Genomic DNA, 19055 nt, shown 5'->3' with positions numbered 1-19055 from the left:
TTACTTATTACATTATGTCAATTTATTATATTAAGGATTAAAGAAACCTTCAGATCATAAGTAGGATTTATAAATATTTAAAATATTCAATATAATTTAATATTTTATTCTTTCTTTACAAAAGGTAAGAGTAATTTTAATCATAGATTGAAATTTTATTAGATAATGTATAATATATTCTCATTTCAGTTTGTAAAGTTATGAAATGAATAAGAACAGATTTTTATTTTGTATTTTTAAGTATACATATTTAAATTATATCATGTTAGATGGCGTAAAAAATACTTTGATCTATTTCTATTTAAAGTTGGTATTTCAAAATGTGATACAAAATCCTATAAGATGTCGCATCTATTCAATTTTTCGTTTGTGATCGAGTTTCGTTTATTTTCCAAGTTAAACCGTAGAGAATATAACATAACAAAATTTATTTGATCTTTTTGATATTTTAAAACATGAGATAATAGATAAGTTTTATAAATTGGACATTCTATTCTGTACATCGTCTTTGTGCAGGTGATATGTGCAATTTTCTCTTTCTCAAATGTTTGTAAATATTTAGAGTATATATTTATGGAACAAGATGTTAATCTCGGACGAATTATAATAAATATAAATATATACGATGTTAAAAATGTATGCAATATCTTAAATCAATGTACAGCTAAGCCTTTGTATGGATGAAATTTTAAAGAGTGGAATTAAAAAATTGTTTTCGCAATGCTATCCGAAGTTGACGTATTTATCAGTAATTATACTCTTGTTGATCCTGAAATATATCAACTTTGGGTTGATGGTCATTCTTGTAAGTTTGATAAATATAGAATTTTTTGTCAAATAAAATTATATTTATTTTCGTTATAAAATATAAATATAATTCATATGATATCCTTTATTAATTTAGCAAGCGAAGCAGTAAATATTTTACATCAAAGAGGAATATGTCATCAAACAAATGCTCCTATTGAATTAGTAGCTTCCGATATTCTTGATCATTATCGTACTTATGCTCTCTTGGAAAAATTACTTCACACGCCTACTAAATTAGCGAGTGAACAACTCGCATTTCAAATAGAACCACAAACTAGTCAGATGCTTATCGAAATGTATAAACAAATTTATCTATTGCTTGTATTCTTTACATACATTTATATTTCTTTTTAATACATATATTCTTTTGACAATTTGCAGGTACTATGAATTCGATGATGTTGTTATTAGAGAATTATTAGGCAAAAAATTGACATCGAAAAGTAGAAAAGATATGGATGAGGTATCGGAAAAAACAGGTATAACTTTGAAAAGTTGTCGTCGGCAATATGATAATGTAAAAAGAGTGTTCAAGGTAGTTGAAGATTTGCCAGGTTCTTTGGCTGCCAATATTGAACAACATTTTTTACTCTCTGAAGATCTTGCTAAGTAACATTAAAAATATTATTATTTCTGTTATTCTTTTGTATTAATCTACATATACATGTATTAAAAGATATATAAAATTTGATTTAACATTTACGATCGATTAGGCGATACGCCGCTGTGGTATTCGTAGCATGTCTTCGATTTGAAATGAATAAGAGAAAGCTTCAGTTTCTGACATTTCCTGATTTATATCATTGCGCCAACAGTATGATGTCATCATGGACGTATCGTTGTGTTGGATCGGAATATTTTGATACTGATTTGGATAGAGAATTCTTGTTGGAGTTAGCAGAATGTAGGGTACTTTTGGAAAATGAAAAACATCACAAACAGTAAGCTTATTGTTCTTTTTTTCATAGAAACTATAATTATATCATACGTTTAATTATATATTATATATTATGTACGGATTGCATCTTATTTCTTTACAGTTTGGTATGCATCAAGCTTAAACCTTTACTTTTAGAGCGTTCAAGTATTTATCAAGAGATAGATGCAAATTTTCGTTCGTATACAAGGGCTATTTTAGGAATAGCATGTAATCTTCATCGTTCTAGAGATTTACGATTTTTCTTCTTGGAATTAGTAGAAAGATGTATAGAACCATGGCGTCAAGTAAATTGGACACACACAGATCTCAGAAATTTTCTTTCAGTCTATACTCAATGTGCATTAGATATGGATGTTGTTAGGTAAAGAACATATAAATATAATATAATATAATTATATAATAAATTATATAATTTATAAAAATAATAATTATATATAAAAATTATAAAAATTAGTTCATTTTTTAAATTTTTTTTTTAGCAGAGACAATGAATTGAGAGATGCTTTTGAACGTTATATGACTGTTGTTACATGTTGTTTATTGCGTATGTATCATACATGACTATTAACAACTAATGAAGAAAATATAATACAAAAAATAAATGCAATTGAATTTATGGAATAATGATAAGTAAAACGTAGAAAATAAAACGAATCGAGAAAGATGTAGCTATATTTATTTATTAAATTTTCATAATAAATAATTAATAAACAAATATGGTATATTTATTCATTTGTTTCATATACATCAGAATTTACAATTTTATCTGTCTATTTATTTACTTATTGAATACTTTTAGAAATCACTTTTGATGTAATAATTTAAAACGAGAAATATTATTCTTACTAACTCTTTATATGTATTTATTTCATGTGGCAGTATTTCAATAAGCATTTTCTTTTATGTGCAAAGATATTAATTTGCCTCAATAGATAGATTTTAAAAATCCTATGTTAAATTGTTCAAAATTCTATCAAGGAATCAAAGTATTCAATTTCTTTTATACATAGTATTATCTCGAATCGACTCGAGTTTGTTTTTACGCACCAGTATGTATAAATATTACTATACACATTTGTACATACTAATAAAATCAAATACTTATAATAAATTACCATACCATAAATTATTGGCAGCATGATGCCACATTTGACATTTTTTTATGTCTCTGGCATTTTACAGTCGAATCATTTTTTATTTTTCGCTATATCGATGCTACAATCTATATCCTAGCTATATCCTAATTGGATTAGACTATACATTTATGAATTTTTATATATGTACAATTATTGGAAGTTGAATTTATTTTCTATTAAGCAACTTCAAAACAACTTCCTATTAATTGTTAACATTTCTAACTTTTTACTCCCTACCTATATGAAAAATCTACGAAAGAAGATCGTAATGTAAAGGAATAATTTGTGTAAAATTTGAATGAATGAAAGTGAGAGTGAGAATGAAAATGAGAGAGAGAAAGAGAGAGAGAGAGAGAGAGAGAGAGAGAGAGAGAGAGAAATGGGAAATTTTAATTCTTTTACCTAGAAATAGATATAAATAACTACTGTACCAATCCTAGTATTTTATTTACTGTATACACAATATCATTTGCTTGTGGCAGAGATGCATTTTCTAACGTTCTGGCATAAGGCATAGGTGTATCAACACCTGTAACGCGCATTACTGGTGCATCAAGATGATAGAAAGCTTCACCTGAAGAAAACAAATATAAAATATATACTTGCACGATTAAATTCTTTATATGTAAAACGGATTAAGAAAACTTACTTTCCGAAATCCTAGCACTAATCTCCGCACCGATACCACATTGCGGCCAACCTTGTTCCACAGTTACAACATAATTCGTTTTCACTACCGATTGTACAATGGTATCTATATCTAAGGGTCTTAATGATCTAAGGTTTATTACTTCTGCCTCTATTCCTTTTCCTGCAAGTTCATTCGCTGCTTGAAGAGCTTGTTCAACTGCTTTGGAATGTGCCACTAATGTAACGTGTTTGCCAGCACGTTCAATCTTCGCTTTACCAATTGGCAAAATAAAATCTTTTGATAAAGCTTCGTCAGACATAGGGTATTGAACACCATATAATATTTCATTTTCTAACACAACAACTGGATCAGGATCTCGAATGGCAGCTTTTAATAATCCTTTTGCATCTTCGCTAGTATAAGGTGATACTACTTTTAAACCAGGACAATGGCTATACCAAGCACCAAAACATTGCGAATGTTGTGCTGCCACTCCAGCTGCTGCTCCATTAGGTCCACGAAAAACAACTGGTACATTTACTCGTCCAGCGGACATATAAAATGTCTTTGCGGCAGAATTAATAATTTGATCGATTGCTTGCATAGAAAAATTGAATGTCATAAATTCACATACAGGACGTAAACCAGCCTAGAATATTTAATTGTACAACAAGTGTTAAATATTAATAAAAAGAAAAAGAGACATCAAAGAAATCAATGATATATACCATAGCTGCTCCAACAGCTATACCAGCAAATCCTGCTTCCGTGATAGGAGTATCAATAACACGTTTATCTCCATATTTTTTCCAGAGGCCCCTAGAAACTTTATAGGCTCCATCATACAATGCTACTTCTTCTCCAAGTAAAAATACTCTTTCGTCTCTTTCCATCTCTTCATCCAAGGCTGAATTTAAAGCATCTCGTACCGTCATCTATATCGAAATTATATAAATTAAGTAGAAAAAAAAAAATAAATAAATAATCGAAAAATATAATTAAGAAACTTTACTTTTTTTTTTATAACAATCGACAATCATTACAAATAACAATACATACACAATATGAATCGAATATCGTAAGTTTCAATAATTTATCATCGAATAATTGATCTCGAATATGGATGACCTTTATCGTCCTTCAACATGTAATAATCAGATTGCATGATTTATTATAAATGATTATAATAAAAATTAGATAAAATCTTTCGTAATGCAATGAATAACTATATCTTTTATTAATGTTAAGTCTATTAAAGGACAAGAAAACGAATGGCGCGAGTATGATCGTGTCAAAGCAAAAATAGGTTATATTCGAACAAACGCAAGTAGAGAAAAGAATATTTGAATAATAGTCATTGTTAATCTTACCTGCTGCACAGCATTCCATTTTGACGTTGAAAACGAACGTCGGATAACTCTCGTTACAATTGACTAAAAATAATAAATAATCAAAAATATGAATTTTTCATTTTGTTCTCGAACTATGAGCATGTCATATATTTTTTAAGATTTAAACTCAAGTTTACTCTCTGATCTAACATATATTTACCGAAAACATTGTAGCCGTCAAAAGATTGATAATAATTGATTAAATTTTAGATCGTTTCTATCGATTTAACTATTCTATAAGTCGTTATTCACATGAGTCGCCAGGGCCTCTGGTTCGTGACTCCGTCTTTACCATAAATCGAAATGCGGAACGGTACCAGAGCAGCTCAAGGTCAATAGGCAAACTCTTATGAAACGAATTTGCTATGATTTATGCGATGATTTATAATATATAATCGAAGGATAGATTATTAACGATGCAATTTTTTTGTATTTTAACTATTTTTGACATTTTTTCTTTAAGTTTTTTTATGAAATTATTAAAAAAATGAAAATGTATTATTTATAATTAATAACGATTACAATGATGACGACAATAAATAGGAAGCGCCACTTTTTCTGACCAATGATAAACTGTGGAGATTATGATCTGACCAATCATAGCTAATGAAGTAGTATTTTTTTTTTATTGAAGAACACGAGTAACAAATTCGCGGTTAATTTGGAATAGGACGAAGTACAAGTAAAGTGATAATGAATATACAACACGAATATAAAATTAAAAATAAAAATTATTGTTTTTTAATTTTACATAAATTATCCAAAATTATGTCCAAAGATGAGAATAAATTTATTTTTCTTATTTCTTTTTTATTATTTATTTCGATTATTTAGACTTTTAAATTTTAATTATTTTCTAAAACATATAAATACATATAAATATATACATATATATGTATAAATGTATAGCGTGTATTTGTACATACGTATAATATGTATATTATATATACTTATATATATAGAATATGTAGTGTTGATCATTTCGTAATTATTTATTGTCAATTTCGATTATATAAGACAAAAAGAAGAAAGAAAGAAAAAGAACGAAATAGGAAAAATGAATTAATAATTAGATTGTTGAAAATTATATTACATTATTATGCAATAATATCGTTTCAGCGCTTACGAACATCATGTCATGTCTTATACATATGTATATGTGCAACCTACGTTTGTTTCTTGTTGATTTGCCGCATAATGTCGCGAATGAATAAAAAAAAGATTAAAGAATTTTAATAGTTATAAAAATATATAAATTTTGCGAACAATGTTTATGCGAATTGAAAATATGATTGAAAGATGAAAATAAGTATTAAAAAAAATATATATATAAAATATATTGAAATTAGCACGTGGAAATGTTACATATTAATTTTATTTTTATAAAAAATATCGATCGATGAAGAATTTATGATTAATTAGATCGATAATCGGATTAATTTTATACTCGAACAAAACCAAAATTGAATTACGAATCCTTAGATCAAGGAGACAAAATACCAACATTAGCACATTGTTTATTTACAAAAAGTAATCATTCATGGTACAATGACAATGCTATGTGAAAATGCGTGTTGCGTGCATGAAGATTGCCTTTATAGAAAATGTATATTAACATATATATATACATATATATACATATATATATGTTAATATTCATACAAGAGAACATTGTATGCGAAGACATTGTGCATCGTGATTGTATTTAGAATCTCGCGTTCCAAATGTACGTAATATTAATTGTTGGAATTAACGGGGGGGAAAGAATGTTTCATGAAACGTAATATACGTATATGAATGACGAATATGACTCTCCGTGCATCGATATTTCGAGGAGGAAATTAAGTTTGGGTATACGTTCTAGACCGTGATATTATTCTTTGTCGGATTTTTTATTAACGAGAGAACAACAATTGCATAGAAGTTTAATCGAATAAAATACTAACTAGGATAAAAGATCGTCTATTTAAGTTTTTAATTAAAATCACGATAACGCAATCGAGATCAAGTGAGATAACAAAGAGAGGATCGAAAAATATTAGGATTTCGTGATTCCTTTACTTTGTAATTGTAAAATTAATTTATCTGTAAAATCGATATTTTGCTGAATATGTTACGTATGTATCCGTGTGTATACGTAATAATGTTATACATAGCTGTAAAATAGAATGGAATAGAAAAGTAAAACGGGAAGAAAGAATTAAAAAAAAGAAAGAAAAATGGATAGAAGAAGGGATGGAAAAGATGGAAGGATGAAGAAAAGATCGAAGTGACTAGCGTATATAATACTGGGTTCGGAGCAAAAAGAGATCGTTTTTTGATCGTCCTAGTCTAATTAGCCGTAGATAACAGGAGAATCATCGATAGTAAGAATGATCATAATAATCGTAGTACCGTTAGCATCGGCTGTAAGTATGTTACAACTTGAGTTAACTTGAGTTTTAAAAATGTTCACTACTCTCGATTGTACGTTCGTTTCTCAATGTATCCGAGTTCCGATACAAATACCCGTCTCGTTACGCATTTTTTTTGACATTTAAAAAAATATATCGGTGACCATTTTGACAAATGTATAAAAATTATAATCGCCATGATTTTATTAAATCATAAATTTAATTCGTTTGAATTGGAAATATCGAATCATTATTTATTGCGCACGTTTATTTCGAAATGATTGATCGCTGTATTATTTATTCATGATAAACGATCGCAACGAAGCGAAGTGAACCATATTTAAAAGAGAGATTGAATTTTTCGATCGAATTTTGATTTAATCGTATATACGTATAAGTGATAATTTATCGAAATTGTTACATTACCAATTACTATATTGCCAATCGATATATGAAACATATATTTAGCTAACGATCTACGGGTATCGATACGAGAGAATACATAAGGCATCTCCGATAAGAAATAGCAAGAGATAATTGTGACGCGTTATCGCGTCAAGAGATTCATTACGAAATAATAATCTAGGAAATTTGTTTACACGAAAGAGAATCGAACAATAGAGTTGTATGTAGAGTTCTATCGGTGACACGGTTAAAAACGCTTGAGCACGGGCGCAGGCCTGAGTTCGGCGTACGTGTCATACGATTGGACGCATTAAGCGATGCTTATAAACATCATTTCAACGCGCTAATTTACACGATATAAAAATCTCCTTTTGTCTGTACCGTTTTCTCGCTAATATATACATATATTGTATATATATATATGTACATTGTTTATATATATACAATATACATATATATATATATGTATATATACACACACAAATAAACATCTATCAATAACTGTTCTTGAATGCAGCACGCATTCTCCTCGAGTAAGGTATATGTATTTAAATAGAGCTATCGCATTTCGTTCATCAACGTTTCTCTATTTAATCACTAACGTTTGTTTCCTCGTGCGTTGAACGGGAACGAAACGATTAAACGTATAAATGTATATGCATTTGTTCCATGCACATTGGAAATGGCCAAAGTACACATCGATCGGAAGACACACATCGAAATCTTTTATAAACAATTGTTTTTTAATACTATTACTTTTGCTTGTACGTACGTATGTACGTTCGTTCGTTCGTTCGTTCGTTCGTGCGTTCGTTCGTTTGTTCGACGATTCGATACATTCTTTATTTTATACGTAACTTTGAATTTTATTTTCATATCATTGAGATTCGCATATATCAATATGCGAACAATTTGAGGTAGACAAAATATTTCGAGGCGTCGACGATCATTTGATTTCGTATTTAAATATTTAATATTACGAAAAAAAATCATGATTGTGCTCGATGTTTTTTTATACATCGAACAAATTTACATAATACAATATATATATATAAATATATATATATATATATATATAAAGATCGAAAGATTAATTTTGAATCGTCGTAGTAACAAACGAAACTTAAAGACAAGTATTCGTTGACAAGTTTTCGTTTATAGATGTTAAATGCTTTATATAATATATGCATACTACATCGGAAAAATAATAATCGAATAACGTTAAATATTTCTGTGATAAAGATATCAATACGACGGATAAAAGAGAAGATTTGTAGATAGAAGAATGAAGAGAGAAAGAGAGAGAGAGAGAAAGAGAAACGCGAAAAAGAAATTTAACGTAAATAAATACGATTGATGTTAAAGTTAAAATTAAATTAATAATTAAAAGCATAACGGTGGATCGACAGACAGCGCAAACAAGGTATATTATTTTTGTATAAAAGTTTGATCAAAAGGATATATAAGTAGAAAGTACATATTTATCGATGCACAGACAGAGAAAGACAAAGGAAAAGACCTTTCGACGTTACACCGATCGCGTTCGCACTCGTTCTCACGTTACTTGTTTACGTTTTGACCAACGACGTAAAAAATCGATAAAGATTCGAGATAAAAAGCGTGATGCTTTCGTTTCGGGACACGAACAATCGAACGTAATCGAACAACGAAACGAAGTTTTGTCGAAAAGTCTATATAGAATTCGTGAAATCTAACGATAAGGGTTGTCCTTTCGATCGATTGTAACGAATGACGATTATTCTTCTTCGAAGAATATTTAATTCGAACAAATTTCTAAAGTGTACTATGGACAATCCTGCTGTCGAAACTTTTTGTTTTGTTTATATACATATTTATAGACGAAACGATCTATTAGTTCGATATAAAGTTATCAAGTGACCAAATGTTAAAAGTAATGAAAGTAATGAAACTAATAATCGTAATGAACGATGATAATGATAATAACGACAAAGATGAGAATAAAGAACGTGGAATAATAATAACAATAAAAATAATCGGTAATTATCGTGAAAATTATAATTTAAATACGGTAATAGTACGAACAGAAGAGAAAGAAAAATTAGAAAAAAAGGATAAAAGAATGGGGAGGAAAAGAAAATGAGGAAGAAATAGAAAATATGTTAATACTGAATAATAAGAGAAAAGATAAAAATGACAAAGGGATTAGCGATAATAAAATAGTAATAAAGTAATATAAAAAGAATGATCAAAACCAGCTAGGTCCACCAAATTTTGTCGAAAAGCCACCAATGCCCTTGCCAAACATGCTCCCAACTTTTTCAACAACGTTCGAAGTAACGTTGCTGATAATATTCGCGTCCTCGCTGTTGACCGTTTCCACGACCGTTACCTTTGGTTTTGGTCGTTCTACCTCGTCATCGTTACCGTTCTCCGAAAGACCTCTATGGAATAAGAAAGATGCAAAAAAGAAACGTGTATCTCTTGTTCTCGGTAGTAAAAAAGGAAAAAAAAAATAAAAATAAAAAAATACTCACTCTTCGTTCTGAACGCTCGTTAAGGCACAAGACGCTTCTTCCGTTTGCATCCTCTTAGATATAGTCTGATATGTCGTCGAATTGAGTTTTTCCTCTATAACACCTTGTAACTCAAAGTCCGAGTAAATTTTTTTTACGATATGGGCCAAACAGGTACATTGATATAGATGTAAGCTATGGTCGAGTCTTTCCGAGAGCCACGTGCACAGCATTTGAATTTGCGCCGTGTACCATTGCTAGAGAAAAAAAAGTAAAGAATTAAGAAGAAAGAAGAAAGAGAAGGGGCAGAGAACGAGGGAGGGGGAGAAGAGAGAGAGAGAGAGAGAAACTTGGTTCTCTTTGCTTTTAATATAGAGAAAAAATAATAAGGTGGTACATTTTTACCTCGAAGAACGTTAAAATCCATAATTCGTCCAAAACTTTGCCACGAATCTGATCCATACAATTCCTCGTAAAGCTTACGTAGGCCTGCCCCATTTCTTTCCCACTTCCCGATACCTTCTAAAAAAAAATTTTGTAAGCGGCTCGATCATCTGGTCGAAAGTTGGTAAATAAGCATGAAACAAAAAAAAAAAAAATACCGTCAAACTGAGAATGGAACCTATGAAGGATCCCTCGTCGTAACGGGACAATTTGGACAAGGTCGTCTCCAATACCGTGACCAGTTTGTTGATCATTCCCTGGGTCATAGCAGCCGAGGTTTTCTCTATCAAATCATCGATTTTCGCGTGATATTGGTGCTGAAAATAAATTGTGGCTCGAGAATAAAGAGGAATAATAAAGAGATAATGAGGGGAATAATCGGACGGAGAGAAACGAAGAGAACGTTACCACGTCGACGCCATCGATGGTGCACAGTTCGAAACTTTGATTTTTCGCGTCGAGAATAACGTTTACCATCGCGCACATTTCCGACGGTATGATGTAATCGGTCGAAATGAAAGTTACGCCTTTCTTCAGCCACTGTTGAAACGCGGCATCCGTTCGTTGAATGCAAGTTTCGATCATATCACAAGCCATCAACGTTAATCTTTGCTCTAGATGCTGGCGAAATTCTTGATCCGGCCAGTGGAGATCGCGGATGAAAGATTGAAGAGCGTCCAATTTCCAAAATAATTCGCCGGAGGTCGCGCATCCGTTTCCCTTTATTTCCCAACGTTCCTTCTCGAAGCCTTTATAAATGGATTGTGCGATCGAGGTTTCCATCAAATCCACGTAACGCACCACCATCGGAGAGAAAGTATCGCGAAGATGCTGGTGAAATCTACCGTTCTTCAAATTATCTACAAACAAGAAACAAATATTTTTCTTTCTCTCTTTTAACAAGATTCAAAAGGAATAAACGAAATAACGAGAGAGAGAGAGGGAAAAAAAAGAAAAGATGGAAGAAAAATATTATTAATATTTATTTAAAAAGAAAAAGAAGATTAAAAAAAGAAATGATACGTACCATCTTCCCTCAGATAGTCGTTCAAGATTTTAAAGAGTGGAAAACTGTCCCAAGTATCCCGTGGTTGTTCGGCGAGCACTTTGTCCATATCGTCGGCAAACAAAGACCAGAAGATCTCGGCGTGCTCCACCATAAGATCGCTAAACCAGGCGAACGCCTGCGGTACAGTGTAGTAGGAGCGACTCGTGAAAATATTGGACGTCACACATATGTACGTATACGAGAGGGTATTGTCAGGGCGATTCGATGGAATCGTCGCCCTGAATCGAAGAATCCTCGAGTACGGTAAATACGATCAAGCTGAATAATCGATTATACGATATACTGATCTTTGAAAATAATCTTGCAAATTTAGACGAAAATTACGGGATACGCGTTAACCAGAAGGGAAGTACACAAGAGATAGAAAAATAAAATTTGAAACGTGCACGCGTTATTTAATATTCTTTTGTCGTATATCTTTTTAAATCGTATCGATCGATTAAATTTAGTAAAAAAATGAGGGAGATGGACGCGAAACGATGATCGTGATTACCGTTTATCCTTCCTTATTCTAACGTGCGATCTTACTTCTCTCGAGGATCCAAGAGAAGATGATACTCAGTTGTAGAAACCCAACTAATACCTTCGAATAGTGCTCCCCGTTTTGTTGAAGTAGATCGACGCACATGTCGGCAAGGTGTATGAGATCTTCGAGTTTCTTGCTAGGCGGGACGCAAACCTCGCCGCTGAAATCGTCCTCGATTTTCGCTTCGGCAGAGAGCTTGGTATAATTGACGAGAGCAGCCTTCTCGAGACAATTCTTGATCAATGTCTTCACTTCTTCTTGAGGCACAGGACTGACGCCATCCTTCATCATTACTCGTTCCAACAGGGACAAGGTAGCCTTCAACGCGCCATCCGGCCGACCGAAAGGGAAGCTGTATCTGTGTTTTTACGAGATTAATTAACGCAAGTTAATAGAAAGGAAACGAATCGTTCGTTATCTTACGATACGACAACACGGTCGTTTATACCTGAAATTGGTAATTTGTTCCTCGAGAATCTGCCTCAGTCTCTCCTTGATGTCTTGAAACTTTTCCTTCTCCTCGTGAGTGATGGAACCGACTCGATCCGTGCGATTCCCGTAAACGTGAGTGGCGCAAAACGCGAAACTAAAGTGAATCAGGGTTGGATCGATCATCAAACCGCGATCGATTCTATCGAGCAAATCGTTCAAGTAGCACAAATGTCGAAAACATCCTCGAACTCCGTATCTGTGAAACGAAACGAAATGGAACTGGATACCTTTCCTTTTTCTTTTCAAAAAATGTATTTTTGAAAAAAATATGTTGGATTATTTTGCCGTGCCGATTAACGGTGTAAAATCGTTTTACCTCGCGCAATACTCGTCCAGAACGAATACTTGACCGGGCGAAAACCAGCCGAGAGAACAGTAGGGATCGTTCAATCGATAATCCAGAACCAAATTTTGCAAAAATTTGAAGAGGACGTGATGATCGAACTTGCAAGGATCCGCGCTAATGTAATCCTCCATTCCATGCTTTTTCGCTCGATCCGCGTCTCCCTGTATCTTGCTGATGGTGGAATTTTTGTCCGCCACGGACACGGGCGGAGTCGGTTTGTGGGATTGACCGGTCGCCCTGTACATGACCATTACCCAAGTTTGACACTCGTTCTCGTCATCCGCGGCAAATACTATATTGTCCCCTTCGCGAACAGCGTTGAAATAAAATCTGTAAAAAAGACTCATTGATCGCCATTGTCGCCGTTTATCGTATCGCGTTATAACGATTTTCCATCGAATACAATCGGATATCGAATAATTCGATCGATCGAGTTTGATGATAACTCGTTACCTTCCATCATCTAAATCCATGCCGACCATCAGATTGGCCGAAAGAGGCTCGATGTAATCAACCGTATAGCCGTCGAGTTGCATCATCTCCGACGGCTCGCTCCGTCTCTCTTTGTACGAGCACATCGCGAACGTGTATTGGGAAACTTGGACCAACACGTGGTATCGTTTCTTCCATTTTTTCCACACGGATTTGCCCATCGCGTAAAGATAGCCGCAATGTTTCATGTTGAACGGTTTATCCATTCGGCAACCAACTTTGATGAGAAGTTCCTGGTCGGGACAATTTTTCGGGACAGACATTCGATACCAATCCGGATGTTTACAGGAGAACGGTGTAGGTCGTAGATTCACCTTGCCCAGTTCCTTGTCCTCGAGCGCGAGCATCGCCGAATTCTCGGTATAGAGTCGAACCTTGACCAGCGGTAGAGGTTGCATGGTGGTAAAATCGCCTTGAGTGTCCCACCTGTAAATCGACGCGGCGAAAGAGAGAAAAAGAAGAGAGAGAGAGAGAGGGAGGGAGGGAGAGAAGAGAGAAGAAGGCGAAACGAAAGCGAAACGAGCGAACGATGAGTGGCGGAGGATGACGAAGAGATTTTTTAAATCGAATTAAATCGTTCGGTCAGAATTTTGGCTCGAGTGTAACGAAAGTATACTATTTTTGGTTCGCTTTTCGGATGCAGTTTCGAGGATAGGTTGCTACTCACATAGGTTTCGAGGCTTCGGCGTGATCGGTTTGCAGCTTTTTACCACGATCGACTTCCATCGTGCAATAGACGATCTTGTTGGGTGGTAAACTCTTCAAACCCCTGACCTCTACAACCACGACAGCCAATTGGAAGGTGAGGCCTACGTCCATTTTGGTTAGCTGCGGTTCCGAGTCAGCGGAGTCGCTCTCCAATTTAACGAGGGAACCCTGACCGCGGCAGCGGGAGCGCTCACGACGGTGATTGCGCTTCAGCTTCTGCAGCCCGTATTTGCTGTCTGTCGAACCTTTCGAGACTGGCAATGACTCTAAATTAGCCATCAACAGATTGATAGACGACTTTAGTTCCTCGATGTAGAGCGACTCCATTTCTTTTAAGAGAAACTTGGGCATAAGCTTGCGATTCTATGGAAACACGTAGGTATGTTTGAATTTAGAAAATGTAATAAAAGAGTAAAAGAGAGGAGGGAGAGGGGGGAGAAAAATTTGATCTACCTTTTCCATCTCGTTGACCTTTTGGAGGCGACCATCCAGCTCCCTCCTGATGGCGGCAGCCTGTTCGTCGGCTGAATCCAACAGGAGGGCGTTGAACAGAAGCTGATGTTCGAACTTCTTGATGCCAAGAATTTGCTGAAACATGTCGTAAAGCTGCTCCTTCGGCAGAATCATCTCCGAGATCAAAGACTGTTGTTGCATCCTGGAGGGCCTCTTGGTCTCCTCGTCCCCCGTACCTTTCATGATACAATCGAATTTGGCCAACCAGGACGTAAGTACAGTCTCTTTGCTCAATCCATCGATTTCCGGGAAGCGTAGAACACGAATCTTTATGTTCTCCTTGAACACCTCGCGGAAGTCGAGTTGCGAGCAAGCACCGCTTTGAACCATTTGCATCACACGATCCGACGTTAGAAACACATCGTAGTAATTCTGTATGGCATTTCGAAACGCTTCATCCGCCATTATTTGCGTTTCTCCCTTTAGGAAACTCTGTAAATTATAATGAAATTTAATTAATCTCTCTCTCTCTCTGCATATATATATATGTATATTCTCTATTTTTAAGGTGAATCAATTCATCGCTGTTCGTCTATCGGCCAGGAAGGTGAATTCATAGACGATTTCGCGCGTAAAACGGTATACGGCTTCTTCCATCGCTTACGTTACATCTTATCCAAAAGGTTTCTTTCGTGCGATCTTTCTTTACTTTTCTTTTTCTTTCGTTCTCGATATCTCTATCATTTATATAGATATTTATATACATATCATATTGAATCGTAAGAGCGGACGTATAAATAATTGCACTTGCGATAAGAAAAGAAGAGAGAAAGGAAAGAAGGGAAGGAAGGATTACCTGAAAACGAGAACATATCGTTTCGAGTTGTTGCTTGGTCACTTTTAGCGGACGTTTCGTCATATCCAATGGTTGTTTGGCGTTAAACGGATATGCAACGCATCTCGATACGAACACATACAGCTGTATCCTGGTCTTTCTCTCCTCTTCTTCTCGCTCCTGCTTATCCTGTGAACCGTACGAAAATGTGAAAGATTGACGTAAAAGAGGACGTAAGAAGAATAAACGGAAGACTATGTATAAACCTGAAGATCGGTTTCGGTTTTCTCGCTGGCGACAGAGGGCGAGGGGCTGGTAGGTCTCTGAGCGTAACTAGCCGCATCCTGGGCAGCAGACATCGACGGCGACAACGAGTTTCTCGCCGCGGAGAGAGAGGAAGATGCGTCGGCATCCTGACCGGTACCCCCGCCAGCTCGAGGTGTCCCGATCGGTCCGTGGATCGAGCCTCCTGGGGAGGCTAACGAGCTCACGCTACCCGAAACGGGACCGCTCGCGGTGGCGAGGCTCCCTCCGGGTCCAATCTGTCGCCGGGATCCGTACGAGCTACCGCTCCCTGCGCGAGCTCCACCGCTGCCTCCGCCACTACCGCCACCGACACTTCCGACGTGTTGAGAACTCTGGTCCTCCTCGCTTTCCGACTCCGACGAGCTCGGATCGATCATTCTGCTCCCTCAGGATATATACTTTTCGATATTTCCTTTCCCAATCGGTTATCAATCCCTTCTTCTTTCCGTCCGCCACACCTACGATCCGATCAATTTCTTTTCATCTTGGAATATTCATATATATATACACGTATATGTATATACAAGCGCGCGCGCGCATACACGCACAGACGCGCGTTTTTGCGTGTATCGATGCACGCTCGTAATTAAGATAATTAAAAAAATATTAGGAAGGGAGGGAAGAGATAAGAAAGTTGGACGGTTGAAACGCAAAACGAATATCGATTGCCACCATTCGTTCGTTCGTCTCTGTTCAGTTGCATTTTCTTTGTTGCTCTATCTATCGCGTCACTCCAGTACTTCCTTGTTCGATCAAGGATTGACTTGCGCGAGGATCGAGTCACGCGAGATGCACGCGAAACGAAACGGCGGCGGTGGTCGATTCGAATTGGCGAGCGCGACGGAATCGGTTTCGAAAAACCTACCTTAGAGTGAATCGCGTGTTCGTTTACGAGTGCACATGTACATGAACTTCAAGTTATAGTACACACTTGGCCACAGATATGCAAATGTCTGTAACGCAACGTATAGATAACGCTTGTAACGTGTCAGAGTCGAGTTTAAATTCGAGTTCAATCGCCTTAAGCATCGTGGCACGGTCACGTTTTTACACGCTTTATATTTCACGCGCGTTTTCGCCTTTGTTTTCCTTCCTTCTCAACGTCCCGTATTGGCCCACATTTCCGCGCATTTCCCATTCTATAAATAACACGTACACGTGGTTCCTCCTCGATACGTTTCGTATCGATTCTTCTTATTCTTAGTGCGTTCAATGTTTACACACACCCTCTCCTCTTCGATTTAACTCGTTAATATTTTTCACGCGTACGTGCGTTTAAATATACAAACGTTCCAACTAAATTGTACATACTATATTATATCTGTCGTATCTATTCGTGATCGAGGATCGCGTGTTCCTATTCTTTCGATCGCGTTCATTTTTTCCACGACGAAGAGAGCGATAACGAGTATACAAAGAAAAGTTCATGAAAAAATTCGACCGACCGATCACTGTCGACGAGACGCATTACACACGCAGCTCATATCGACACTTCCGCATCGATATCAACGGGTAGAAACGCGCGCAACTACCGGCACCGGTACAGCTCATTATCGTAGATTTTCCTCTCACTCGTAGATATTCCTTTACAAATTTTATTACGCGATATGCTGGTCGTTTTTATCGTCGTTTTAATCGTTTTCATCCCCATTCGATTCTCATAAAACTCGCGTAAAAATCTTTTTATTACGAAATTTTGTCGTCGTCAAATGAAATCGAATTTATGTTTGAACGCGAAACGTAATGTCGTCGATTCGACGCGAAACGCGAAAACGAATGATCGTATCCAGTGTCGAAGGGTGTGTCGCGACACGCAGGAATACCGAAACGAATCTACTTGTTGGAGCGAATCTCTCGCTCTGTCTCTTTCCCTCTTTTGCTTATTGGCATACAGTCGCTCGTGTCCTATCGTATTCCCATTTCCTCTTTTGCACTCTCGTTCTCTTTCGTGCATGCGCACGTGTCACAACTTTTGCGATCGTTATTACAAGCCCACTGAAACCAACCTTTTTTTTCAAGCAATACGCGGCCACAGAGTCCCCGAATATCGACAGATCATCCTGTGTTCATGTTATCGAGCTCGAACGCACTCAGAATCTTGTTTTGCGTTACAAATGTCAAATTATTCGTTACTTATCTAGACGCGTCGTTGATAATGACAATGCGATCTATGGAAAAGAAAAAAACAAAAGGGACAGTTTAGGGTTTTCTCTGGTATGTACGATTTACAAACTTGCCACCGTTATTAACAAGTGTGAACGAAGGTTAAAGAGAGTGGACGGATTGAACTCTCAATGATCACGACGTGTCCCAACGTACTCGACCGCCTTCGTTCGTCTACTAACCAACCACCGATATGATAGCGCCGACGCCGATAGTGACACCGACACTGATGTCCCGACGCCGACGCCGACGCCGACGCGGCCACTGACGTTGCACATCACTGGGGAAACACTCGCGAGGATAGAGATAAACTTTCGGCAACAACAAGGAGAAATAGACCGATGGAAGAAAAAAAAAAAAAAGATAAGTGAATTGATTCAGAAACACCGTATGTGAAATGTGTAGCAATCGAAGATGTAACGAAATAACGATGGAAAATGTCATATCATTTTGTGAAAAGTACGAGATTACACGCTTACCTCGATGAATGATCGGAAAAGAAGAGAAAATATCCTTGTAAAAATGATCGTCTGTACTTTCTAAATCTAACTTGAAGTGGAAAGAGGGTAAAAAAGGAAGAAAAAATAGTCTTTGATCAAAATAATTGTAATAAAATAGGAGCGAAAACGTGAAAAGGGAGCATAAAGTAAATCGAGTTGAAGAGTGGAGGAACAAATAGAGAATGGGGTGTGTCAAAGAAGGGGATTAAAAAGAGAGGTAGAGAGAAAGTAAGAAAGACGGGTTGTAGGCAGAAGCAAAGTGGCAGTGGGCCATCGATTGGTTGCGCGCGATTGTCAATGTTGGCGGTCATCCGACGTTACTGCCATCGTGTCGCAGCGCGTCGTCTTTCTTCTCTTTAGATATCTATGTAATATACGTGTCTATCTATATATTTTTTTAAATAGTTTATTTTTCTTTCCTTCTTTGCTCTTCCTTTCTCTCTTCCTTCTACTTTATTTTATATCTTCTACTTTAATTTATATTTAATAAATTTTCGAATAAATTTTTCGTTTATCATTT

At 35.8% G+C, this 19055-nt stretch overlaps 3 protein-coding genes across 12 annotated transcripts; 1 reads left to right on the top strand and 2 right to left on the bottom strand.

The window, feature by feature from the left end:
• Positions 1-304: 304 nt before the first annotated feature.
• Positions 305-2465, top strand: LOC107992476 (acidic fibroblast growth factor intracellular-binding protein). Of its 2 annotated transcripts, XM_017048368.3 has the most exons (6): positions 305-805; positions 905-1106; positions 1192-1419; positions 1524-1751; positions 1851-2111; positions 2230-2465. In XM_017048368.3, the coding sequence occupies exons 1-6, from the start codon at positions 721-723 to the stop codon at positions 2309-2311; spliced, it is 1086 nt and encodes a 361-aa protein (XP_016903857.1). In that variant the 5' UTR covers positions 305-720; the 3' UTR covers positions 2312-2465. The 2 variants fall into 2 exon arrangements, with proteins under 2 accessions (XP_016903857.1, XP_016903858.1); XM_017048369.3 differs by lacking the exon at positions 2230-2465 and having other exon boundaries at positions 1886-2200.
• LOC107992477 (pyruvate dehydrogenase E1 component subunit beta, mitochondrial) lies at positions 2410-5438 on the bottom strand. The gene is made up of 5 exons (XM_017048370.3): positions 5069-5438; positions 4888-4950; positions 4246-4452; positions 3536-4166; positions 2410-3460 (listed from the first exon to the last, which is right to left on the bottom strand). Exons 1-5 carry the CDS (start codon positions 5075-5077, stop codon positions 3309-3311), a joined length of 1062 nt encoding a protein of 353 aa, XP_016903859.1. The 5' UTR covers positions 5078-5438; the 3' UTR covers positions 2410-3308.
• A 967-nt stretch (positions 5439-6405) lies between these two features.
• Positions 6406-18654, bottom strand: LOC107992474 (calcium-dependent secretion activator). 9 transcript variants are annotated; one of them, XM_017048361.3, is made up of 15 exons: positions 18515-18654; positions 15833-16330; positions 15588-15755; positions 14732-15223; positions 14238-14641; positions 13532-13996; positions 13049-13408; positions 12689-12928; positions 12296-12598; positions 11673-11839; positions 11054-11505; positions 10804-10962; positions 10607-10723; positions 10223-10458; positions 6406-10129 (listed from the first exon to the last, which is right to left on the bottom strand). In XM_017048361.3, exons 2-15 carry the CDS (start codon positions 16247-16249, stop codon positions 9934-9936), a joined length of 4176 nt encoding a protein of 1391 aa, XP_016903850.1. In that variant the 5' UTR covers positions 16250-16330; positions 18515-18654; the 3' UTR covers positions 6406-9933. The 9 variants fall into 9 exon arrangements, with proteins under 9 accessions (XP_016903850.1, XP_061927722.1, XP_061927720.1 ...); XM_062071738.1 differs by having other exon boundaries at positions 11673-11829; positions 12298-12598; XM_062071736.1 differs by lacking the exon at positions 18515-18654 and adding an exon at positions 18110-18247.
• Positions 18655-19055: the final 401 nt, after the last annotated feature.

Source organism: Apis cerana, linkage group LG2 (assembly GCF_029169275.1).
Source record: "Apis cerana isolate GH-2021 linkage group LG2, AcerK_1.0, whole genome shotgun sequence".
NCBI classification, from domain to species: domain Eukaryota; kingdom Metazoa; phylum Arthropoda; class Insecta; order Hymenoptera; family Apidae; genus Apis; species Apis cerana.
The sequence above is the reverse complement of the archived record's forward strand: the minus strand, read 5'-3'. Positions and strand labels throughout refer to the sequence as shown.